At 37.7% G+C, this 19,618-nt stretch overlaps 1 protein-coding gene across 3 annotated transcripts in view; it reads right to left on the bottom strand.

Moving 5' to 3' along the window:
• Positions 1 to 19,618, bottom strand: part of MAP2K5 (mitogen-activated protein kinase kinase 5) — a 262,225-nt gene that overhangs the window by 203,381 nt on the left and 39,226 nt on the right. For all 3 annotated transcript variants that reach the window (XM_052646192.1, XM_052646193.1, XM_052646195.1), the window contains 4 exons: positions 18,448 to 18,517; positions 14,336 to 14,376; positions 13,254 to 13,321; positions 5,987 to 6,035 (listed from right to left, as the gene is read on the bottom strand). In XM_052646192.1, the coding sequence (XP_052502152.1) occupies positions 5,987 to 6,035; positions 13,254 to 13,321; positions 14,336 to 14,376; positions 18,448 to 18,517 (228 nt within the window). The remainder of the gene's footprint in view (positions 1 to 5,986; positions 6,036 to 13,253; positions 13,322 to 14,335; positions 14,377 to 18,447; positions 18,518 to 19,618) is intronic.

The following is a 19,618-nucleotide window of genomic DNA, read 5'->3' as shown; positions in this document are numbered from 1 at the left end:
TTAAGTAATTATTTATCAAATGACTTTAAGACTAGTCAGATTCTATTTAAGGTATTCAGTAATTTTCTACACACTGGTCCAGTTGCTTAAAAATTAACTGCCAACTTTATTCACTAAGTGGATTCAATAAAATGTTATTTTCCATATAGCTAAAGCTTGGGAAAAGCCATAGTAAGCCCTGAAAAAAAAATCAATTTCCAGGGAACTGCACTGCCTTGCATGGGCAAAAAATGGATGGAGTTTTTAATTCAGTATCACCTGGAAAAAAAATAGTTTGCTTTCAGACCATTATAGTAAAGCTTTAAATATTTTGCTCTACTCTAAACTTTCACCAGCGGAATAAAACAAGGCTCCATTTATCAAGGGAAATATTTTTCTTCTATACATTTCTGAAGTTGAAGCTTCAGAGAACTGTGATAATTAGGAATACAGTGGAAGTTATAGAAACAGCTTCCTTTCTAAGCCATTCTGCCAAACTGTAAAAGAATATTGACAGATTAATGTATAAAGGCCAATCTCAGCACCTAATTTAATTGTAGTATAACCTAACTGATGTAATTTGCAACCAGCTAATTACTACATTTAGGGTCAGAGGCAAAATGACAGATGAGTCATAAAAATTGGCAAAAATTTTTCTATTTGAGGGAAATTCTTTTCTTCATTTCCTTTAAATCACTAATACAGAAAATAAAACATATTTCAACCTATATAAAATATCTGGCATGAAGAAAAGAAAATCTCATTATTCTGAACCAAATGACAAATTTTAAAGCAGCATGAAATTGCACATAAAGTAACTTGAGATGCTAAACAAACTAGGAGAGTTCCTACTGGGTTTACCTTAATCAAACAGTATAAAATATGTAATATTTACATACATAAATATCAGTATATATTGGTGGGTACAAATAGGCTACTTCCTTGAAAACATTCCTCAAGGTAGCCTAAACATTACTGCAACAACCTAATGTGTACTAGTAACTTGCCCAACAATCTGTATCCTCATCATGGCCTGAAGTAAATTTCTAGGAGAAAGTTCATTCAATGTCCACAAATCCTGAGCAGCAATGAGATTTAAGGGTAAGCTGGATGCAGCTATAGGATCTGGGCCCTAGAGACGTCATAGTCCGATTACATCCCCTCCATCTACACCACACCATCAGAACTTTCCAGGTAAAAGGAACAGTAGTTTCCTTTTAGAAAAATATAAATATCAAGACTCAGTGATATTACACATTCCAATAACATACTGTGAGAGACTTAGGACTTTAGAGGGGGCTTGATTTTGTGATATTTTGCTGGAGGCAGAAAAGGCAAAGGGGTAGGTCTCTAAGTAGCTTCAACCATTATAATCCCAACATCAGTCTTTTTTTACCTTTAAAACCCCTAGGCTGAAAAAAAAAGTGGCGCAGTCACCCACCTAGCACTCCAACTTAACCAGGAGTGGTAGACAGAAAAAAGGCAGGGGCTAAGCTGAAAGCTTCAGCGATATGGGGATGTTATGGAGGCTATATAGGGTGTAGGGTGTGTGTGTGTACAGACAAGTGTTATGTGCATGCCAATACAATGTTTAGGCAAATTCAAGGGTGGAAATTTGGAATCCCTCAGATAATCAGAAAGACTGTAAGAGTATCATAAAGATAAAAATGGTTTTAAAGAATAAGTTCTAGAACTATGTCACTCAAAAAACAGTATCCATAAAAAATTAAGTGTTTCTACAATGTTTTAAAGCTTTATATAGAAATCTGCCTAGACTGTAAATAGACTGGTAGATTTTTCTATTTAAAAATATCAGATATTTTTGCCTATGGGAACCTTCTAATTTTTATACAGTATGTAAGTATTAATCATGTCAGAAAAGTTTTAAAAAAGGAAAACTATTAGGGTCAAGCTTATGAACTGATTACAAAAAATTTTAAGAATTGTCTATCTCTGATCAAAATGGGTTACTCTAATTGATCTTAAATATGAAACAATCATTAAAGGGATAAACAAATAGCTAACAACATATCTGCCTTTTTAGTTTAGAAAAGCATATTAATTCAACTTTTCTAAAATGAAACCTAGGAACAGTGCTCATTATGATACAAAGGTGGGATTTATAAGCCTACAAAGTATAGTATTTAAATATTACAGTTGAGATCAGGTAACATAAAAATCACATATTTTTACAACATTTTAAGCTTATAAGTCAATTCATTTGTGTCCCGTAACTAGTCAAGGTGGGAACTGAGTCTCAGTTGATCTCATGGGTAAGTAGGGAGGGACAGCCTCTCCATCAATGGTCACTGGCCCATAGAAAGGAAAATAATCAACTGAAGGGCACTCAAAAGTTAAAAGCAATTTCATCAACTACGTTTGTTTTTAAGAAGAGAAATCACATGGCTATTTTATTTTAAATAAGAGGTAAAAGAAAGTTTTTATACAATTAAAGATACCAAATAACTTTTCAGTATTAGTCAGTTTCCTTATTTCAACTGAAAAAAAAAAAAAAGGCAAATAAAAGGCAGAATAACAGATGTGAGGGAGGAAGAAGAAAAAAAACCCTGAGAGTTACAATTATGTGTCAACTGCCATGCTAGCAAATGACCTGAAAGACACAGGGGCACTGGGCTCTGAGGCTGCTGAAAGAGAAGTGGGGGGTCGGGGGGTGGGGTGCCGGGAAGGGTGGGGAGGTTTTGCTGGTGTGGGGAGACGAGCTGTCATGGAGTCGGGACACACACTCTCATCCGCATTCAGGTTAGACCTAACATGAACTGGGAGACTCTATGTGTTTTACATATATTGGTAATAGGACAGTTTTTAAAGCTAATTTTATGTTGAATACTATTTTTCTTCCTCCTTTTTTTTTTTTCTCCTAAACATAGGAAGTTTTTTAAAGGTATCTGAAGTTCACAAAACAGCCCAACATGTAGCAGGATTAGAATTATTTCTAGATTTCTGACTTCACAGTACATTTATACTTGAGTAATTAGGAACAGAAAAACACTGTCACTCTCTCCTACAAATTATTAAAAAAAAAACGAGGAAACACAACTTTAGAGATGCGAAGGTCAAAGTCATACATCCCTGGAGTAACTGCACTTTTTTAATCCTTTAAATTGACCCACTGGGCCATTTCTAATCAGTTTCAAATCAAGGGCCAATGTTAAACAGATGATACTGTACTACAACTGAAGTGGGAAAAACACAGCAGTAGTACTGACTTATAGCTCTCAATACAACATGCCAAAAATACCTTATGATGTTTTTTTCAAGCAGGAAAAAAAGGAATCCTCCATCATAAAGTGATTACAGAAAAACAGTGCCTTCATTTCAATGACTAAATGTTAAACTTCCTAAAAAATGTTTGATTTAATACAATATTAATGAAATTAATGAGGAAAATGAAATGGAATTCAATTATGGATCAACAAAGAAAATATTCTTTGTTTACTGTCTGCCTGTATTAAGAAGAATCAGTACCTATCGCTTATAAATCATTAAAACAAAAATGCTCAATTAATCCTACTTTTATATGTAAAGGTCTGACAGAAACCAGTCCTATCACCAGACCTTTGCTTCACAAATCGAAGCAATAATGGTTTCAGAAAGCAGTCACACTCTATGAGCAGACAATTGGAGAGATTTAGTAAATCCCACTTTATACAGCAGAGACTAATCGGAAAACACAAGCCAGTCAAATGTTTCTTATGAACTGTTGACACTATATCAATGCTGAATCAATTGGTGGCATTTACTCTGAGTGACAGAAAAGAAATAAATATTTATATCACATAACCTATATCAATGAACCCAGGCAAAAAGCTATTTCTAACCTGTCAATATTTGATTATCTTGAAGAATCATGTCCCTTTCTTTTAATCATTAATATGAATTCCTTATTAAATCTAAGTGGAGGCTAGTGGAAAGGCAAATCATTATTAATGCCTGAGAGCATAAACCACTAAAATAAAAGACTACGCTTAAGTGTTAAAGTATCGTTAAATGTGACTTACATCTTCTATAGCAAGTGGTGTCAGTGTTCAGCCCAGAAATTTATTGATGCCACAGTGTAGCATGTTACCTCACTGCAATGCAATCTCACTCACTCTTTACTTACCTGATAGCACCAAGGACTGAGGAATTAAGAGGAGGAGGAGGTATTTTGAAGACTTCCAAAGGTGAGAGTTCTTTGTTTTGTTTTGTGAATAAAAGTAAACGTAAAATGGCTAATCCTTAAAAGTAAGGAAATCCCACGCTGTTTAACATGGGGCTATCACATTCCCCAGGGAAAGCAATAAACAATCTTTAAGTGTCAAAAATCATTGCCATGACAATTCTCCACCAAAGAGAATTTCCTAACTGAGGGCACTAAGATATTTATGGTATTAGATTCAGAATACTAGGAACATTTCAGAATGTTTATTTTGTTTGCCCTAGAAATAAACTGTGTTTCATTTTTGAAAGAATCTATGACAGGTTATTTTCCGTTGCCTGGGTTGAACAAATGTAGTTAAAGCTTCTTAATTTATATCAATTTTGAAATATATTTTCCAGCTGAAGAACACAAGTAACTCATAAGTTACAGTTAGTAACTAGAATGCAAACATGTTGGAGATACATAAATATCCTAGGTTCAATATTTCAGCTTTTAGTCAGGTTTTGTTTCCTGTGTCTGAAAACATGCAGGGCACTAGGGGGATATATACGTGGACCTCAACCGAAACAAAAACTGGCTGCTTAAAGTTAAAGTACTATTAGATAAACATGATCTAAAATTTGGGGACCAATAAGATTATACATACAACACCAGATTCTCCTTAGCTGAACACTGAATAGTTAAGGACTAGAATTCACACACTCTGGATGACAATCAGATGTAAAAACCAAATCAATTTCCTTTTTCTATCTATATTCAAGAGATTACATGCTAAATAAGTAAGGTTTCCAGAAGTACCACCATACAGTCATCATTTTAAGGCACACACATCTATTAGGCCACCAAGTTACAGGTGATATTAAAGGACAAGCATGGGGACCCAGCTTTGTCTTCTTGACATGCTCCACTACAAGCACTTGATTCATGAAATGCCAATGAGGCTTGGAGAGGTCAGCATGTGAAGGCACTGAATAAGCATCTGAGATAATTAAGATTTCAGCCTTCGAAACATGGACGGGAAGTGAACAGCAGTTAAGAAAATCAATAAGAGTCTTTTATTTGCGGTGACACAGATGTCTCAGTCAATAGAGCCTAATAGGCAGGCTTGATCGCAATGGACAGGCGCCTGCCTCCAAGGCTATCAAAGGGCTTCCTCTATAACAAACATTAAAGCGCATTTATGTTGCTATTGAAGAATCGAGGACCCTATAGGTAGCTTAATTTACCAGCGTATGTTTAAAAGCACTATACTATTTCAGATGTGTCCATTTACTTGAATCAAAATTAGTGAGAAATAACTGGCCTGCAGGCCCGTTTGTCCCTCACTGACGGGAGGAGGTCATTCTGCTTTGGATGACCAGTCAACTGGACAAACTGAGGGTTCCTGAAGGCCAGGAATTTTAAATGGCAAAGGTCTGCTGTGACTCTGTTCCTCTAAAAAGCCAGTGTTAGTTTCAGGACAAAAGAAGGAACTAAAGTGAGAAAGTTAACAGTTTTTCTTTTTCTCCCTAAAGATAATGAAAGAAACAGTCACCTCAGGATGCAGGGCCATTTCAACAACCCATGGGTTGACACACTTGTTCAGAACTGATTAACTTTTTTTACCCTGAGCTGGCAGCAGGGTGTGTGCATGGTACTTCAATCTGCTGGGAGTGAAACCCATTAGCACAGTTTGAAAAACGTGCTGCAAATTGTTCTGCCAATCAAATTAAGCCATGTAATTCATTTATGACAATAAGAAATTTACAGACCCTTTATCTGTTTATTAAGTTTATGGATTTAAAAAAAATCTGGACAGCACTAAGTTACTACTACCAGAAAATCTTAATCTGTAATGAAACCTACCTGGCCATTGGCTAATATTTTTTTCAGTTCAGCAGAAGACTTCTTTAAGCTGAAAAGAAAAGGCATAGTTTTTAATAGGAAATTCATTAAACACCTCTGAACAACACTGAACGTTCTAGACTAAAATACACTTTTGCTTTAGGTGTAGACATAGACTACACTTTTGACATCCTTATCCCTATGTAAAATATTTTCTAAAGTAACTAGCCAAATGGCACAGGCATCAGTAAGAGACTGAAGCCCGTTGGTAATCTAAAGCAATAAAGAAGACTACTATAATAATGAAGCTAGACTGCTGCACAGACTACTTCAGAGACCTCTCCCTGCTATTAGTTCTGCTGTTTCGGGGTAGCCTTTCAGTGGCTATTTTATGTTGAGCACTACCAAGCACTTAAGAATGCACTCTTAGAATGTTCACGGCAAAGACTACAGAACTTCAAAAAGATAAAATAATTTAAGTTCTGATTTTTTAAATTATAGTTAAGAGTTACAATTCAGCTTCCTGAGAAGCAAATATGTAGCAGAAATAATCGCAGTTATTTACTCACTGTGTGCTCTGGAACAAGATACTTAGCCTCTCTAAATCTCAATTTCCTCTTTCTATAAAGTGGGGGAAATATCAATGTCATAGTGCAACCAAGAAGATTAAATATGACAAAGAGCCTAGCACTGGGTTCTGTACACTGAGGCATCGAATCAATTTTAGCTGCCTTCTCTTTCCTTTCTTCTCCTACAGGTATGAGAGTCAGTTTCCAGAATTATGTAAGAAATATGGGAATATTCTTCTCTCGAATATATGACTATGTAAAAATTTATTTGGATGAGCTTATGGAAAGTGGCCAAATAATGTTATGAAGTCCTTCTAGCTTCATACTGAGTTACACCTGTACACATTCACTCAATTAGTAGAGTGGTGTATAAAATAGTACCTTTTCCCATCAATGTTTTAATTGAAATTTAAAGTGTGATAACTCTATCCTTAATCTATCTACTCTAACCCTCTCCCCATCTGCCAAACTAACTCTTCCCTTTTGCAGATGTCTTTCTTTCCTTCACATCCTTCCCCAGACTGGAAGCTCCCTGAGAACACAGACCACATCTTACTCACATCTCTATATATTCCCACCCTTGAGCCTAGCCCAGTGACTTGACACATACCAAGTGTTTGATAAATGGTGGTCATTACTCTGGTTGTTATTATATGGTAGTACACACACACACACACACACATTCGTTACCCTTAATAAGTTATATTTGAGAAAACCTCAGACTTCAAGTTTGACCACACTCACCATTCCAAGTTATAATTACTTTTCCTAATAAATACTTCTTAAATTTATTAAATGAAAACTATGGGCCCCTAGTCTCTATATTCCCCAGACTTTATAAAATGTGTCTTCAACCAATGATTCTAAACTTTAATAACATCCTCCCAAGTCTAAGAATTCATGCACTAAGCAGCAGTTAAGAATTCTCCAGAATAGGACTTAACCTGAAATATATTAAAAAAATAAAATAACTGCCTAAAATGAGACCAGCTGAAAATAAAATAACAGACTCTACTATTTCCCAAGTGATGAGCATGTGCCATGCATTCTGCTAAATGCTATTACTTACCCCACTCCAGTACTCTTGCCTGGAAAATCCTAAGGACGGAGGAGCCTGGAAGGCTGCAGTCCATGGGGTCGCTAAGAGTCGGACACGACTGAGCGACTTCACTTTCACTTTTCACTTTCATGCATTGGAGAAGGAAATGGCAACCCACTCCAGTGTTCTTGCCTGGAGAACCCCAGGGACGGAGGAGCCTAGCGGGCTGCCGTCTATGGGGTCGCACAGAGTCGGACACGACTGAAGCGACTAAGCAGCAGCAGCAGCAGTATCCTGATCTAATGCTCACAATAACTATACCCCTGTGGGTATACCCTGTAGGGGGGAATTACTTCTTATATATAAAGAAACCCAAGGTACAGACCTTGCTCAAGATCACTTTAGTCTATCTCTCTAACATAAATACACTTTTTTTTTTTCTGGAAAACATCTGGATCCTTATATTCCCATAAATAGTCCCAATTTAATATTTGCAATTATTATAAAAACAGAAATACGCAAACAATGCCCAGGCAATGTTTCTCTACAGATATTCCATTATGTCATGCAACCTGAAATAGTAACATTTTGATTCATTGCATTTATACAACACCTTTCATCCAAGAAACAAAATGTGATTCCTTAATACAACTTCATCAATCTTCTAAACACCAGCAGTAGATAGATGGAAAATTTAATCATCCTAATTTTATAGGAGAAAGCCAAGATGTTCAGGAAAGGTCATGCTTGGCAGTGGACTTGAACTCAGTTAATTATGGCCTAGGAACACCATGTGAATGAGTAAACTCAATTAAAAAAGATTTATTTATTTGGCTATGCCAGGTATTCGTTGCAGCATGTGGGATCTTTCAGTTGCAACATGCAAACTTTTAGTTGTAGCATATGGGATCTCTAGTTACCAGACCAGAGATTGAACCCAGGCCCCCTGCACTGGGAGCTCAGAGTCTTAGCCATGGGACCACCAGGGAAGTCCCATAAGCTCAATTTAATAAACAGTCATCCACCTAAGGCAAAGACCAATTCATGCTTTAAGAGTGACAGAGGAAAAAACTGATTTCATTCATTATGCCAATATCTGGCTACCAACCTTGATCTGGCAAAAAATTACATTTATATATGCTGGCAATTTCTTTGTGCCCCAATTGACTCAGTGTTTTATCTGGTAACTGTGACTTGAGCTATTTAAAAGTCACTTTAAAAGATCCTTTAAAATTTAAGTGTGATACAACTGTCACCTGGGTATGATACTTTAGGGGACACTGAGATATTCAAAGAAGAGTGAAAGGGTGAGGGGACTAGAAATAATGTAGCAGAAAAGCTGAATGAGTTGGGAGAATTTAATTCAGAGATAAAACCTAGAGGGAATATAAATGAATCTGTCCACTCATTTATTCAAGCAGTACTGACTAACTATCACCTATGTGTGAAGCATCATGCTGAGAACTAGGGTTCAACAATGGCTGAGTAGTATTCCACTGTATCTATGTACCACATGTTCTTTATCTACTGAAAACCATAATGGAAAAGAATATGAAAAAGAGTATATATATGTGTGTGTATATATATATATATATACCTTAACACTTTACTATACAGAAATTAATACAACACTGTAAATCAATGTCAATAAAATAATCTTTTTTAAAAAAATAATGAATATGCAACCATCACTGCCCTCAAAGAGTACAGAATTTATTGGGGGACAGAAGTGATTACAATACAATGTGCTAACCACTATAGTAAAAGCAAGCACAGGGAGATAATGGGAATTCATAGAAGGGATACCTGGCATAGACAAGGAGGTGGGCAATAATGAGGGACAGTTTTCAGAAGAAGACAACAGCTTTGTTCCTGAAAGATAGCCAAGGTTAGCCAGGATGAAGGCAAAGGAGGGAGTGGATTAAAAGAAGCAAGCAGGAAAGAGACAGCAACAGATGTGAAGGGCCAGTAGTAAGAGGGAATGTGATCCATCAAGGGTACCATGTATTCATTAGCAAAGCTGGAGCATCAACTGGAAGGGGTATGGGGAGTGGCAGGCCAGGGGGCTAGAGTGGGCAGAGGACCCAAATGTGGGAGTCCATGGTTTACCTGCTGTGGAAGCTACAGCTGGTACTAAAGGCTACATGGATCAGTAAAGTGGGGAATGAGGGGCTCAAAACACCCATTGGCAAGATCACACTGGCTGCACCGTGGAGGAGGTACTGCAGTGGGGAGCTATTAGGAGGCTGTAGCAATGGTCGAAGGAGCCTGACCTACCTTTGCAGAAACAGAGATGCTGGCAAGCAGACTTCACAGTGATTCAGAAGGCAGAACCTACAAATGTAGGGACTGATTGGATGCGGGGCTAAGAGAGACCCAGGAAGCAGTGAAGGACGCCTGGCAGGTCATCTGTGGAGTTTGCATCCAGGTGGATGTGGGAGAATTTACTGAGACAGGAAATCTAGAAGTCTGTTTGGCGGGAAGATGACTGGTAGATGCATCATCTAAAAGAGGGAACAGCCCTGTTCTGAGGGCTAAACTCAGTCTTTACAGTTCAATACAGTTCAGTCGCTCAGTCGTGTCCAACCCTTTGCGACCCCATGAATCACAGTACATCAGGCTTCCCTGTCCATCACCAACTGCCGGAGTCTACCCAAACTCATGTGCATCGAGTCGGTGATACCATCCAGCCATCTCACCCTCTGTCGTCCCCTTCTCCTCCTGCCCCCAATCCCCCCCAGCATCAGGGTTTTTTCCAATGAATCAACTCTTCACATGAGGTAGCCAAGTATTGGAGTTTCAGCCTCAGCGTCAGTCCTTCCAATGAACACCCAGAACTGATCTCCTTTAGGATGGACTGGTTGGATCTCCTTGCAGTCCAAGGGACTCACAAGAGTCTTGTCCAACACCACAGTTCAAAAGCATCAATTCTTCGGCACTCAGCTTTCTTCACAGTCCAACTCTCACATCGATACATGACCACTGGAAAAACCACAGCCTTGACTAGACAGACCTTTGTTGGCAAAGTAATATCTCTGCTTTTTAATATGCTATCTAGGTTGGTCATAACTTTCCTTCAGTCTTTACAAGTGGGTCCTAAAAGGACACAAAGCTCAGCTCATGAAAAACAATGTTGAGACATGGCTACATGAACATAAAACAAGTACTTCAGCCAGTAAAGGGCGTTATTGCCACAGGGATGTTTCGGAAGCGCCTGGACGACCATTTGGCAGGGAGAGGGGAGTCACGAACCCAAGGAGGGCTGGATTAGATGGGGGCCTCTCCCTCTCCTGCTCTACACCACAGGCAAGAATCTTCTGTAAACACAGGGCTGGCCATGGTGCTCTTCTGCTGAAAGTCATCTACAGGCTCGCCAATACACCGAGAGGAAAACTCAAACACCAGGCCCCACCTGACCTGGCTCCTGTCACCTCCTTCTCTCCTACCACTCCTACTGCTCTCCCCACCTCTTCATGCCCTCCCCCAGCCCAGCAGCCCTCCCTGTGTGCCAGCCTAACTGGCCTCCTTCCAAACACATGGAGCTCCTTTGCCACCCCTGGGCCTTCACTGATGCTCTCCCGCCCCTCTGACGTGCCCTTCTCTGGTTCTGGATGTGGCTAGGTCCTTCTCACCCTTCAGGCCGGAACAGAATGTCACTGCCTCCTCCCACTTCTGATACCCAGTTCAAATCTAAACACATGCCTGCCCAGGTTCTTTCACTTTAAAATCTGCTTGTTTTCTTCCTAACAATGACTGTAAAGTATAATTATTTGCATACTGTAGGGTGGTCTTATATTCCTATTAGCATACTTCAGAGGATAGGGACCACAATGTATTCCTGGTGGGTAGGACAACACCAGATAACTAGGAGGCACTCAATAAATACTTCTGATTAGTTACCAACACGGCACAGAAAACGGCCAACCTAGGGTGGTACATTAAAATCACCTGTAGGACTTCTCCAGCTACACTCCTCCCATAACAAAAATCTCTCTTGGAGCAAACTACCATTACTATCTGGGAAGTTGTCATATCCCTAAAGGAGGATGCTACAACAAAGGGCTGAGAACCACTAGATCAGACAGTCTCTTTCCAACTCAAAGATTGTATCATACTTTGTGAATATAAATGACAGTCTTTTAAAAGTCAAGCTAATTCACTTCGAAAACCAAATCTGAGAGAAATGAAAATTTATCGTACTGCTTTTCTGTCTTACTATCTTTCTCAGCTTCATCTAGCTTTTTATACCATGATGAACTTTGACCTAAAACACCAGGAAAAATCCTTGCTTTCACTCAAGGCTCATAGTCTGTCTGAACATCACTGAACATCATTTTTTCTAGAAGTAGTGGCAATGATTAAAGGCCCTGCCCTCTTTGAGCGGACTGTAACAAGTGACCCTCAGTCCCCATGCCTCTACTCAGTGGCCATGGCTCACGTACCCAACAAGCATGAAAGAGAGGCTTCAGAGCATTGCTGAGCAGGGCCGAGCACTTGGATGAGGACTCAAAGAACTACCCCTCAGGACCAGGAGACAGATGGTCCACTGGTGAAAAACCAGAGGATGTATTTTAACACTGTTTAAAGAGGAAACACACTGCAAGAGTAGCGTGTTCACAGCAGGAAAGCTGTGGGTAAGATCTACTGACGCTACAAAAAAACAACCAAGGAAGTGACTTTTCGGGAGGGGACAGGAGAGCAAAGAAAGAGTCAAGAGGAGAGACTCTACCTGCAGTAAAGCCCAGCTGCAAAAGAACCAAGATCTGAGTGGAGGAGGAAAGGAGGGGCATGGAAGGGAAAGCAGAAGCCTAAGCTACATCTCAGCAGATGAGGGCTCTGCCAACACTGAGTACTGCCCTAAACCCAAGAAGACCAGGGCACGCGATGGAAGGGTGATCTGGCTCTGCGATGGCTTTTCAGTCACCAGTGTGAACACAAACACACAGAACAAGCACCTTCAGGTGTCATCTTCAAGCACAATAATGAGATGTCGTCCACCAGCGGAATAACTGAATGTATGACAAACAAGACCTAGATTTCTCTCGGCTTAAGCATGTCAGTCTACTTGAGGACCTTCATCTTTCAGAAGTGAGTTCTCAGGCCTGTCAGAAGAACACTTTGCAGAGGCTCAAGTCTTGAGTATCCATCCCAGTCTGGGACAACATCAGAATGAATTAATGAAAACTGTCTTCCTTCTAAAATACCTCAATTTCTTATATAACCAAAGGTACAAAAATGAACAACATGGCTGGTCAATTTAAATTTCACTACCTTACTCTTTCCTTGTCTCTTTCTGGGGAAGCGTCAGTGGAACATCATACTGCCAAAAGATGGACAAGCAAGACAGAAATAGTAACTATTCTACAACCTACAAACCAGATCATCAGAGCATGAAACGGTCAAAGACACTGAATTTTCTGGTTCTGTATAATCTGGGGACTGAAGGAAAACCACTCCACAGACCAAAATTAACAGTTCAACTTGTTTATCTTTCTCTGTGAGGTCCTTTCTTTTCAGTCAATACCAAAGCTGAGGTTACTTAGCTGGTCAGATTTCTTCTTAGCCACATACACACTTTTGTGGTCTTATGGAAAAGAGGTGTCATCCCACAAGTCTGTTCCCCACCCTCAGCTCTGTAGATAATCATGCTTTTGGGCACATTTTATTTGCGTGCTCTCACCTATTGCTTGGAAGTGAATCTGAGACTGCTGGGCTGCTGTGTTGAGAGGGTCCAGCCCGGGTATTCACCTACAAGTAAAGAAAGAATCTTGATCAGTCTGTGTTCTGAGGACACAGTTCTAATTAACCTATAATTTGCCACAAATTTCTCATTTCACTATGAAGGTTAATTAGCTTGTTGCTAGACCAACCCATGGTTGGAGACTATTTGGTATATAGGTTACAAAAAATGTACAACCTGTATATTACATAATACTTTGCTTCTGCCATTATTCAAATATTTAAATAGTGCTAAAAACAAAAAGGAGAGATAAATGGGAAATTTTCAATTCACTGTCTAGAACTGAATTCAATTCTAGAGAAGAAATTTGGTTCACTGTTTCTTTTTGTTTTATATAAAAAACAATGTATTCAAAAAAGTATATTAAGAATACATCCAAGGGCCAATAGTGAATCTCACATTATTATATCCCTCCAGCTCTAAAACCAGGCAGAATGTTGTAAAATGTCTCTTATTCACTGAAAAATGAGGTCCAAGTAATTAATTATAAAACACTTGAGTCTAATACAATAGCCAGTTTTTCTTTTAAATGTAAAGCCTTAAGCAGAAATCTAGAATTTAAAATACGCAGAACAATCAAAGGACATTAAATAGATATATGTTTCCAGCATAAACATGTCAAAAGAAGAGGGGGGTATTCTGTGTGCAATATGCTTATGTGCTTAATTAATCACTGAAATGAAGTCTATATTTTCACTCAAATAAATCTTTGTGGAGATCAGTAGCCAGGATCATCCTGAAAAAACAGACCAACAAAACAATTCCAAAAATAAAAAGGTTTTTAAAAATTTGGGATCAAATCCCCTATACACACACACACACACACACACACACACACACACACACACACACACACACTGAACAAATACTACAGATGACTCCCCCTCCACATCCCATTTTAAAAAAAAAAAGGATCGCTTGTCAGAGCTTGAGAAAGTGCAGTTTTATTTGACATTTCAATAAGTGGAACACAGCATTACAAATCCATCTAACTTTACTGAAACAATTATTGAAATTCGTACCTTCAGGCCATGTATGTTCCGTTCCCCAGGAGGCTTGCAGGCTGAAACAGTAATTGACTAAATTGTAGAACACATCAGGGCCATTTACAAATTTGCTCAAAATGAATCGTTTAAAAAGAAATGAGGGTGACACCAAAATTAGCAGAGAGAAATGATTGAAAAGTGGCTCCCAAGACCCAGAGTGGGAATTATGAACCAGGGTTTTTAACTTGCAGGAGTGAGCATTTATAAATGCAAAGAGCTTTCTGACACTGCCTCATATAAATTCCAATTTCTGCTTAAAACATATAAAAATCAAGTTAACTGAGCTAAAATGATTAGATTCCTTTCATAATTCAAATTTCTGCAATCTTTCCTCACTCTATTACATCATATATCTGCTATCACTTATTCTACAATGAAAATAGCTAGGGTTTTTGGAGAGGAGAGGGAGGAGGGTCTTTTAATGCCAAAAAGATTGCTAGAGATTCTATGAAATATTCAAGTTTGAATACTAGTTTGCATAGCAATAAGTAGTCAAATTTGCTAAATACAGAGGTATCATTAATTTTGTCACATTTCTTACAAATCTTGACATTTATTAATATTTAAGTCTAAAGATAAAGCAGTACCAGGAAAAATAACATTAATTTCTCTACATCATCTTGAGTTACAGATTAGTACAACACTTTTCCAATTCAGTAAATGCTTCTTCATCAGATGTTAAAAACATAAAGAGCTTTGTGTCCATGTTATATAGGCTGCTTCCATCTGAAAACTACGGTGTCCTACATATTATATGTTAAGGGGCCGTCAATTTTGATTGATTGTTTGGGGAAGGATGAATCTGATTTTTTTCTTTTTGCTCCTTTCTCAGATGTACATGTATTTCCCTCTGTTTCTGACAAGAAATAGAGCTGTTAAATAAGAAGATGATGTAGGTAATAATTACGAAGCACATCAGTTCCTTTAGTTTTGTGTATATCAAGCATACTTAAATTTATTATGTTATTTTCCTTAAAAAAAACTAAACCTCAATAAAGCATTTTTATTTGTTTTTCTAAAATACATTAAAATTAAGACTCCAAATCCTCTTTCCTTAGAATGGAAATTAACTTTTTGAACAAAACAACAGTCACATACACTTGATGCCTGGTCCTTTAGGGACCATTAATACATCCTAAGAAAACACTTCAGAGCATTTCCTCTGAAGTACCAGTGCATTTATAAACTTCATTTAGTAAGGAAGTGACTAACTAAGGAATTAGAGACAGGCATCAACTCTTATCTGGTACCTTAACATCTGCCTTGCTCCTCAGTTGGCTTCTTAAATCTTTATAACTGGAAATCTAAACAGTATTCAAAAAATACAGTAACCTTAATTTTCTAAAATTGTAGAGTCAGAAGTTACTATAAAGTCAGTGAATTTTCATGCTTATTAATAGTTGACATATCTTTTAACTACAAAGAGCACTCAGTCCTGAGCAGGGAAGTTACTATCCAACACAATTGTGTCACTTGGAATGAGAAGACCTGTTGTTAAAACAGAATCATTTTCTCCTGTCCTTCTGATTTGCTCAGTCTAGAGATTCTTTATAACATGGGGCCTGAGAGCCTCTCATCAACTCAGTAGACCCAGGTAACATACCTAATGTCTACACTCTTAACTGTAAAAATTTCCATAAACTCCAAATTCATATAAATCTAATATAAAATTATATATATATTAAATTATATAAAAGTAAAATTGTATAAAATCTATACTTTATGTAGATAAATATGCAAAAAAAGTATAAAACTATAAAGACTTACACAACAGTATCTACAAAAACCACAGAGACAGGGAGACTGAGTCTCGTACTTTAAAAAACTTAAATGTGGTATGGAAGAACTATATTTAATAATGTACTGGAAGCTAATAGATTCTTCTCATTGAAGGCTAATTCTGTTAACTGGACACTAATAGACTAAGACAACAGCAGCAGATTCTGTGCTAGGACCACATGTAACACTCATATCTAACGTATTTTCTTTTAAGAATCTCCTCCCTACAACACACTTTTCTCCACACTCCTATCAAGTCCTCCAAACTACCCCCATACACACTCTACTAATAGTTTAACCTGTATAAGAGCAAATAGCCCTCCTACTTTAAACAAATTACAACTTAAACAAAATTCTTATTCAAAGTGTACATTAACCACTTAAAACCTGTGTGTCTCTAGAGTTACTGAGTGGGCTTCCCTGGTGGCTCAGAATCTGAAACAATCTGCCTGCAATGCAAGAGACCAGGGTTCAATCCCTGGTTTGGGGAGATCCCCCTGGAGAAGGGAATGGCAACGCGCTCCAGTATTCTTGCCTGGAGAATTCCATGGAAGGAGCCTGGCAGGCTACAGTCCATGGAATCGGAAAGAGTCGGACACGACTGGGCGACTAACACTAGAGTTAATTAATGTCTCTGGACCTAAATATTCTCAACTCTAACATGAAAGCAATAATAGGCAGGACTTTTGAGAGAACTAGAAATGGTAACACACAAAGCAATATTAGTGCCTGAACAGAGAAGATCTCTAAAAACAGCTGTTATTATCATGGGAGGGGCACGATGGTATGGACAGGGAGACTGACAGGGACTGTGCACAAGATAGAAGAAAACAAAGAGAACCTGGAAAGATTCTGGACGAAGAGAAGTAAATATTATGGGAGAAAAGAAATGAAGACCCAAGGCATCAGAATTACAATAATCCAGGGTACTGTACTAGGGTTTGCTACAAGAGAGCTATAAAGTTATAAAGCAGGAAAGCAATTGATGGAAATGATTTCAGCCAGTAAAAAAAAAAATATTCCTCATGGAAAAACAGTTCTGAAATTTCCCCAAATTCTCTTGTCTTGTTAAGAAATAATTTGCATCCTGTTATTGGCCTAATACACAGAAATGGCCAACTTTTTTTTTCTCTTTTTTTTTTTTCAAGTTTTAGTCTTTAGGTACAACAGAACTCAATTAATCATAATTGTTTCAGATATGTTATCAATGGCCAAGTTTTATTTACTTACTTAGCTCTTTAATAAGTTATTATCAATAGTTTACTAAATACTCCTAAGCCAGCTGCCCACCTTAATGCTAAAAGAATAGCATTACTCTTGAACCCAGACCTTCTCATGGGCTGGCAGAGCCAGCTGCCTTTGGAGACTTCATCAGTGCAAATAGCAGTCTACTGGTTAACTGAGCCATTTAAACTTCAGAGAGTTACAGGTAATGAAAGTCTAGAATGCCTAATTGGAAAACTCATACCATGATTATTTGTACAGTATCAGTTAACGAAGGTAAAGTTTAACTTCTAATTATTTTAATTAAGCTATTTCTAGAAGACTCAGGGAATTTTCTTATCTGTTTCATCAGTTAGAAAACACAGACTTCCAAGTAGGGCAATGTATAATGGGTGAAAGACTTAATGGTTTATATAATTAAACTGTTCTTTTTCACCATTACTCAAACTTTGAGGAAACATTTATATACAGTTGAGCAATCATATCTGTTACAAGGCTAGTACTATCAAACCTAAAGGGAAAAACAAATGATTTGACTCACCAAGACTCACTCTCATCAGCTCATATTTTTTGAGACTTAACAATCAAATTCCTATTTAGGAGGATTTTCAATTATTTAGAAGATATATCCCCCCCAAAATCCAGCACCAAACATTCCACCAAAATATCTCTCCTAAAACCTTCTAGTAAATCAAGGCTTCTATACTAGCTGAAAGCTTTCTCCTTAATAGCAACTCTGGCTACCATCATGAGCCACAATTTATAAATATCCAAAATTAAAGTCATTCATTTTCCTTGGTTTAGAAACCATGTGGACCCCCAAAGAGTTCTTTAAGCGAATGTAAGTATGCACTTCAAAAACAAAAAACAATCTAGTTAGTTTAATTTACTCTACTAAATTAGATATTTTATCTGCCATAACTATAATATAGCCTGCAATCCCCATGGTAATGAATACTTCTTTTGTTTTTTCAAATTAAGAGCTAAACATCATGTTATGCGCATTTAAACCTTTGGAAAACATAACTGTTGATGAAACAGTTTGCTGAAATAATCATTGTTGATTAGAATTTGTTCAACATTACCTCTTGGAAATATCTGCAGAGGCTCTATTAACTGTCCATTTACTTGCTGTTCCATTATTGTAGAATAATACTGCAAAGAGATTATAGAAAGAGATTACTCAGTAATGTATGAACACTGGAACAGACACTTATGGGTTGTTTAATTCACAGCACTTTTGTAAATTGCTGGTACATACATAGCAGCCTAGAGAATTCTTTTTCTCTATTTGCACATCAAACTGACTATAGTGGATACTCGAAACTGAAAGTCCAGTATAGTGTTATCCTTCACGCTGTCTTTAAGAGTAAAAATGGCTGATTAAGACTTTAGGTTAGTATCTCATCTCTAGAAATGTTTTGAAAATGATATATATTAAAAATGACACAAAGTATTTTAGTAGAAATTTCTCAAATTGCCTTTTGTTCTTTTTCCCTGGACTTTACAAAGCAAAATGGAGATGCCTCATATTCAGTTTGGACCTATATGCCAGTTAGTTAATCAAACATTATTCACCTTTGTGTATAAAATATACAGACAATGGAACTCAAAATCACAGAGACTGTGTAACAAGCAAACAAGACATGACCCATCCAAAGATAACAGGATTAACATGATAAAAAGGCAGCCCAATTTCAAGCAAGCATAACTTTCATGCTTTAATCTTCTAAATACTTTAGTACGGATCAAATTTCACTTTAAAAATTTGAGCATGAAAAATAAAGTTCCAAATTCAAAAAGCTTTCATATATCATCATAAACAAGTTCATTCGGTAGGCTGTATTACAGTCTGCTCCTATTTTCCTTAATATGTTAACTGATGAGCATATTTCCACCTAACCTGGAAATGGCTTCTGTGCCCTGACTTCTTTTAACACTTGATGTTTTAACAAAATGATGTTCTTGGTGGAAAATATCAACAATGAAAGCCACTGATTTTGTGTTTCAAGGGACTGTCAAAGAGCAGAACTCCCCTTCTGTACTTGTTTCTATATTAAAAACAAATGCAGGGACTTCCCTGGTGGTCCATCTGCCTTCCAGTGCAAAGGACCCAGGTTCAATCCCAGGTTGGGGAACTAGACCCCACATGCTGTGGGGCAACTAAGCCCACACCACAGCTACTGAATCTGTGTACCTCAACTAGAGAGAAGCCTAGAGCTGCCATGGAGAGAGCCCACATGCTGCAACTAAGAC

This window comes from Budorcas taxicolor, chromosome 10 (genome assembly GCF_023091745.1).
Source record: "Budorcas taxicolor isolate Tak-1 chromosome 10, Takin1.1, whole genome shotgun sequence".
In the NCBI taxonomy this organism is placed as follows: domain Eukaryota; kingdom Metazoa; phylum Chordata; class Mammalia; order Artiodactyla; family Bovidae; genus Budorcas; species Budorcas taxicolor.
The sequence above is the reverse complement of the archived record's forward strand: the minus strand, read 5'-3'. Positions and strand labels throughout refer to the sequence as shown.